Raw genomic sequence first — 7,500 nt, 5'->3', positions numbered from 1 at the left:
TATGCCAATTAAAAAAAATACATAGATAATTGTCGAAATATTAACACCTTAAACTGTATCTAAATTTGAAAATATTTGGTTACAAACAACATATTTTCTTCGATGTGCAAGTGATTTCACTCACAATTGTTCAATTGTATCGGAAATTCTAAGTTTATAAGCTAATGTTATTGGGCATAACTTGCTGGATTAACATAAATAATCTTGGTAAGATTTCAAAAATTTAGTCGTCTTCCTTTTTTTTGCTCTGTATAATGTAAACATACAAGCATAAGTGAGTTAGCAAAGGGGTTTATTCCCGACCCCGTTATAGATTAATACGTCACCGTGTGCTCATATTTAATATGCACTAAATAAATGTCAATGATGAAGATAAGGTTGAGGCATTTTGTGCGTAATGAACATGTTTTATTGCCGCCAAATAACATGTTGCCAACGAACGCGGAAAAATTAGAGAAAACACCCATCTTAGTACTGATTTTTGTCTATGATAATAATAATATGCATGCGAATATCCTAAACATTGGAAACTGTTAAAATAAACAGATATATAGGTTGAGCGATGGTTTCATTTTATCACTGCTGTCAAAATTATCCCTCGTCAGATGAAACAATCACCCTCGAGACTTATCTTAGAAAATAAAATGTAAAAAATGAGGACATTAAATTAAAACAATTGAGAGAGTAACGATGCGGTGTAAATCATAATTCCTGAAATTCTTTGACGTATTTTGTTTTCAACTAAGTAACCTGGAAATGAATTGCGCTTTAGATTTGACGAGGTGTCGCAAGCTTAGAATACCGCTAGCTGCGTTTAATTTATTGTTAATAGGGTCACGCGATATTGTTATTAATGTTTTAAGCATATCCAGTATGCTGTGACAATAAAATATGGAAAAAAATAAATAATTGCATTGGGTGAAAATTTCTCTGACTGAAATTATCACCAACTTAAATCATTGCATGTTTCTGTTGATTTCTATTCGTTTATTTTAATTTACAGATTAAAAAAATAAATTGTTCTACACACAAATCCATATTTCAGAGCAATGAATTGCTTATTTTTCCAGCACAAAAATTAAACTAAATATCTTTTTCATCTCCAAACAGATCTCTAAAATAGGTTGCAATGTACAAAAACCGCAGCTCTGAAAACTACTCCGGAATATTATCTCTTTAAAAAGTTTAAAGTCAGATGCTGATGTTGTAAAAATCCAACATTCTCACCTCCTCGCCCGCCATCACACGTGTTTATGACTCGCAGCTGGACGTGCAAAGCAGAAAACGGTGTTACTAACAAACGCAAAAATTCATCCGCAGCAGACATGCGAGACAAAGGGTCATTGACTAAGTAGAAAGATGTGCTTTGTGAATCTCTCTAGGACTCTGCAAGGCAAAGATTGGACTGTCGAAGGGAACGTTAAACGATCGAGTGAAAGCCGGCATTGTTGTGTTAGTTTGTATAAGTGTGCATTGTTTTCCCGCTCAGTATACAGCGCAATAATCGGCACTCTATGACAGGAAATGTATGTTATGGTGGTCGTAATGTGAACATTATAATTTCTTAGGAATAGTTGGTTTAATATCGGTGCCTGTACAATAAATTTGCTGACACGCCAACTGTCATCTCTACTCAATATATACCATTGTCTAGCTTGGCTCTACTCGCGGTGTAGTTACAAAAATTTCTAACCTGGAGAATTGTCGTTTCTACATAATTAATCATCGTTAATCTTGTAGAATAAGTAATTGCTGAAAGTAATTAAGATAATGCAAAGACTGCGTTTAATGACTTGAGATTGGTCAGTAAATTCGCCATCGATATGGTGTCATTTCCTAACCCTCTGCAAAATTGAATAACCCTGGAACGGAGTAAGGTCAAGTTAATTTTGGAGAGGACTATCGGGCATCGACCACTGTCGACCAGTGGATTTTCTCCGGAATTCACAGCCTAGCACAGAATAATGTGCGCCTTTTATTGATTTCCTTACAGTTGTATAATGTTTATTTAAATATAATAGTCCCACCAGTTTCCCTGAATAGTAAAATGGTTTTTTCTGTTTTACTTGATTTTTGTTTCCTTATTAATTTTTTTATTTTTTACGTGGATAATTTTTTCAAGATAAAATTTACCAAAAACTATATGGGTATTAACTATTACTAAAATGTTGTGTTGAGATTCTTTAATCATAATCGCTATCTTATTAATGTATATTAATATTTCTTTGTTTAAATGAAAATTCACATAGATAAGAGTTATCTCCCTGTATGAATCTCCTCATTACGGAGGAAGAAAAGGACATCAGTCTCCCATCGCTCTCAGTAGACCCAATAGATGCTGTGCATAGTTCGGGCCTACAGGATGGCCAGATTTTGTAGATATATTGATAAAACTATTGTCCTGGGCATTCCACTGTCAATATTGCCTCGACAGAAAATCCCCATAGGCTCTTTCCCCACTTTCTGATGAGAGGAACAGGGTTTTAATATCGCATTTAGCTGTTACGATCATAAATTTTCTCCACTTTGCTGCAAGGATTCATATTTTGGGTTATTTTGTGACTATTTTGGAAATTTTTTTTATGAAGATTTTTTTCTGTAAGACAAGATTGGGAAATCAATTCAAAGGTTTATCTAATGGCTGACCCGTCTCAATGCAAGACATACAGAAGATAACGCTAAGTCCTTTGATGAAATTATGCTTATGGCGTGCATTTCTTGAATATGTTTGAGAATGATAAGCTAAGATTGTGATATTCATCTACCTATAAAATAAGATATCAAAAGATATTGAGAAGTACAGAAGACAATGGGAAGGAATTGTTAAGATGATAATCTGGGGAATCTTGTACTTGATATATTTGTCTTTTTGCCAATCTTGATATGATGACAGAAGAAGGATATCGGCCCATCTAGAGTCACAGTGTTTTAGACATATAGTTGTTTGCCTAATCAAGCAGACAATACGGGAGTATAGCCATGTGACATAAACAGACAGGTATGCGTCAGATAAAAATCAGCCAAAATCTATCACCCGGGTCTTTAAAAAGTTAGCCTGCATTGATGTCAAGGGTGGCTGTCATGGAAAATCTCTAATTTCAAGGTGAACAATTTTCATATCAGCAGCAGTTACTCCACACCATCACAAAATCAGCACTACCTTAGCCTGCTCACCTGCACTTAATTATTATGACCTTGGAGAGCTCATGATTTTCCCCAGCAAAGTGGAGATGAGCTGTAACTGTAGTCAATCCAGTAGTAAAAAAATGCTGGCAATCTCAGGGTGTTTTGAAAGCTGGATCATCACAGGACAGTGTGTTAGTACATCACATCAGGGTTAAGTGTCCTTATAATGCGTTTTGTTATGTTTATCTCAGTGTTCCACGCTTTATATTTTTCTGGGTTATGACAGAAAGTGGAGAATTTTGCAGAGACTCTATCTGACATAATCACTTTTTTCTCATTTTTATTGGCATTAATCGTTAATTATTGATGACATTCTTTGCTAGTTTCTTGTTCTGCATTTCCTTTTATTCTGAAAGACAAAGCAGGAATAATCAATTCTGCAATCAGACATCAGGGTTTTTTTTGGCTGGCTTCTGTCACAAAATTTAGATACCGAAAAGTGTTTCATGACTTGGAAGGGTAGTTTGCAAAGGGACATTAAAAGCGGTTCATATACATGCCAAATACTAGACATATTTGTGTTTCATTTATGTGTAACTTAATCTGTAAAAGAAGTGCTTGTAAGTGCAACAAATGATAATGGGTTAATATTTACAGACCACTAATTCTTTATCTTTGAAATAATCTGCAGTGTCATGTAAACAAAGGTTTTTATGTGGAGAAGTTTTCCCTAGTTTGACCTTTGTGTTTTAAACATCTAATGTCCCTCTCTTCAAATATAATGTATAGGTTACACTAAATACATTTCTTTCAAATAAATCAACTGTGAAAGGCAGATTTCCAAGTCATTTCCCTCAGTGTATGAACACTTTAACCAAGTCACTAGAAGACTAAAGTTGTTGACAAGCCTATTTTTTGACAGTCAAAGGGAACAACTGGCATGTGAACTCTTGGTGGAGTATCCATTACATTAAATAACCTAGTGTGCTGAAAGTTTGGTGTCTACCCAAGATGACATAATGACCCTTGGTGTGAATGGAAGAGGAAGGTCCCAACTATTATTTGTAATAATCATTTTATACCGGGTGCATCATACACAAATTATGCCCACCTTTCTGCCACCCAAATGGATGTAAGAAATAACAAACAACTTAATTGCACAGCTACCATCCCTCTTGTTAATTTTTCATAACCATGCACTAAAAAATTCTGGGTTAGATTTAAAATTGATTGTCTTTTTTCAAAAGTTTGATTTTATTAAGTATTTTGAATAAAACTATTACCTCCTCCACATCAAAAATATATTAGTTGATGATATCATGCCTCGCATAAAATTGAAAAATTAGCATAAATAAACATCATCTGAATGCAAGTGTTTGGTTTGGTGCTATAATTTCCCTTAGTTTTCTGCCTAGTTCATTATGTGTAATCATTAACTATTGAAAATGTTATCACTGGATCTCCATGCATAATTAGATACTCTGGAACTACACAGTAAAAAATTCATGATGAGTAGTGGCTTCCATGAAAAAAGAAATCTCGCTCCATGTTTCCTCACTTCAATGCATCAAAAGTGTGAAATTCTGCGTCAGGTGACAATTAAATGACAGGGCACCTGTCTCATTGAAAAACACGCCTTATGTTGCTATCATTTTAAATCTATTAGCTACATTTGGTTGCATGTGCAGCAAAGCACCGAATAATCAATTTTTTTCATAAGAGGATTTGATTATTTATTAATCAAAGATATTTAAATGCGTAGTAAATAATTAGTAAATAATTAGTTTTGTGTGACCAAAAATGGATTGCTGTAGAATACTTTATATTTGTGTAGGCCATATTTGTTAGTTTTTGATAATTTTGGAATGAAATTAAAAATTTAATTTTTGCAATTCAACTGCTTATATTGAATATTTCTGTTAACATTTTGGTACTTTCATCAAAAATAATTTTTTCTAGGATATGTCAATTGTGTTTTATGTATATGCCATACCAGATATTGTTACCATCTAACACAGTATAACTGCAGCATAAAATGCCAACACCTAATTATTGTACATGGCCTTGCATATATTTAACATGTATTTAACTTTTTCGTGTTTCCTGTTTCAGCGTCCACCCTCACAGAGCCTGACCTTCGGGCCCCAGGAAGATACCCAGTCCTCGCGCTCAGGGGACACGCCTATCACACCTAGTCAATCAAACGCAACATCTAATTCATCTCACAATGCAGACAACATCAGTGAATCAGGTAAGCTTATGCTGCCTATACTTGTATATGCTGCCTATGCTGCAGTTAGTGATGCTGCCTTTACCTCAAGGCCATTCTGTTGGTAATTTGACCAACAGGAGCCTATTTTACCATCAGTATATCAATATAGCACATCCATGGGGCTCCCATCTCTTGTTGTTTATGAGTAATAGCAACATAGGAGTCATCAGTAGATTTTATTGGTAACCAACACAGACACATATACAGCATTGTGTTAATGCTTTTTTATTCATCATCAATATTTCACTGAAGAATTCTGAGTCCTGATCAGTGTGTTAGCAGTGTTTGTTGAGGGCTAGACTGTTTATGTTTGAACTTGGGATTGAGGTGGAGATTCTGAATTCAATATTGCATTTAAACTATTTGTAATGGTAATTCAAGTTTGCTTTATGGGAATCTAAAAGGTTGTTCACTTTTGTGGCAGCTTCAGTGATAGGGACTCTCACACAGGAAGGTTATGGAACTTCTACTTCTCAGCTTGTTGACTCAGTATTTTGATGGAACTTTAAAACTCTCATTAAACTGGAGAAACAGGCTTATCATTATTAGTACCAGTGTTTAATGATTACAGTATGCCTGAATTTTAATGATAGTGTCTGGAGAAGAGTCCATTAGAGTCAGAGAAGTTAACTGCAGCTGTTTTCTTCAGATGCAAGAGACCATTCATTGCAGGAAAGTTGTAAAATCTGAAGACTTTTGGTGCAAGTCAGTTAACTATTAAACACTTCTTGAAAATCCCCTAAATGCCATGCCTAGAGTGTTTGCAAAGTGAAGAATTTGGAAATAAAAGTAATCAAAGAAACTTGTGCTGACAATATCAAACACCGTTATAAGATATCAATATAAAATACATTTCCAGCTTTCAGCAATATCCAGTGCTAAAGACTCTGAATTAAGAGAGTTTGCAAAGGGAAGCCCCACGAAGCTTCAAGAGGCATTCTCCGAAGACACAGAGAGAGGTTGAGGGTGAAGATAACAGAATTTGTTTGAGGGTTCTACAGAGAAAATTGGTGTTTAATAAATGTGAATGCTAGGTACTTGGGTGGTAGGTTGGCGGTGTAATAGGAACCACATCTTTTCAAATCTTGACTTGATAGCTCCTATCTTCTTTGGGATTAAAGATGAAAAATGGGAATGTTGGCAAAGCTTGCTAATCACACTGGAGCTTAGTAATGGTTATTATGATTGAGGTATGATATCACACACATTTAATAGCTGTAACACATAGGACTCAGTGGTAGGGATAGGGAGGCTGGGGCACAGGGCATCAAGTCTAGGTTTGATTGCTCATTATCAAATCATGACAAATAACACCCCAAAGCCTCCTCCAGCCTCGCTTAGATCAGCACAGAGAAAGCTAATTGCTGCTTCTTTGAAGTTTGGTAGATTTGGTTTTTCATACACAACATTCAGATGGTCTTCAAGACACAATATTTGAAGCATCCTCAGTTTATATGCCCAGCAGTTTTACAACAGACAAAATCAAGTTTTCTCCTCACTTGATAGAGAGCCAGATGTTGACTTTACAAATTTCCTCCCCTTGTTTCACTATGATCAGCATATATATTCCTCTCCGTCGACTTCTGACAGGTGTTTTAAGTATACAAAGGCAAATTCTTTTCCTGACAAAGGTTTACTCAAAGGTGAACATTTAATGAAAAGGAGACTAAAACAGGACTTGTTTTATGTTGAATCACTTTAAGTTTGCATGGAGGGGCTTCACCCTACCCCATCTGCTGACAGCTCTTGCCATTCTACAGGGTATTTAGTCTCACCTAAGTTTGTTTTTAAATTGTGCTGACTGATCACTCAGAATTCTTCATAGATGATTGTTTTCTTTGAAGTTTAATTGTTTGAAAAATAAATAAGATTGCATTGGTGGTTGTGACGATAGAAAAGGAATGTTACAATTTCCACAGAATTTAGTCCTTGATCAGAAAGTGTAAAGAAATTAATTGTGATCTTCATCATCTTGAGGCATTGTTGAATATGCTAAGTAGCTGGTAGTTTTGCGCATGATGTCCACTTTTAAAAAGAAGTGTAATTTTCATCTAGATTTCATTAGAGGCATCAGTAATGATATTTTCTCTATATCTCTGTTT

At 35.1% G+C, this 7,500-nt stretch overlaps 1 protein-coding gene across 3 annotated transcripts in view; it reads left to right on the top strand.

Moving 5' to 3' along the window:
* The window catches only part of LOC105337870 (homeobox protein Meis1), a 55,599-nt gene that overhangs the window by 20,715 nt on the left and 27,384 nt on the right, over window positions 1-7,500 (top strand). For all 3 annotated transcript variants that reach the window (XM_011442794.4, XM_034469378.2, XM_034469379.2), the window contains exon 8: window positions 5,239-5,377. In XM_011442794.4, the coding sequence (XP_011441096.3) occupies window positions 5,239-5,377 (139 nt within the window). The remainder of the gene's footprint in view (window positions 1-5,238; window positions 5,378-7,500) is intronic.

The sequence above is a fragment of the Magallana gigas genome, chromosome 6 (assembly GCF_963853765.1).
Source record: "Magallana gigas chromosome 6, xbMagGiga1.1, whole genome shotgun sequence".
Taxonomy (NCBI): Eukaryota; Metazoa; Mollusca; class Bivalvia; order Ostreida; family Ostreidae; genus Magallana; species Magallana gigas.
This window is presented reverse-complemented; position numbering and strand designations above follow the sequence as displayed.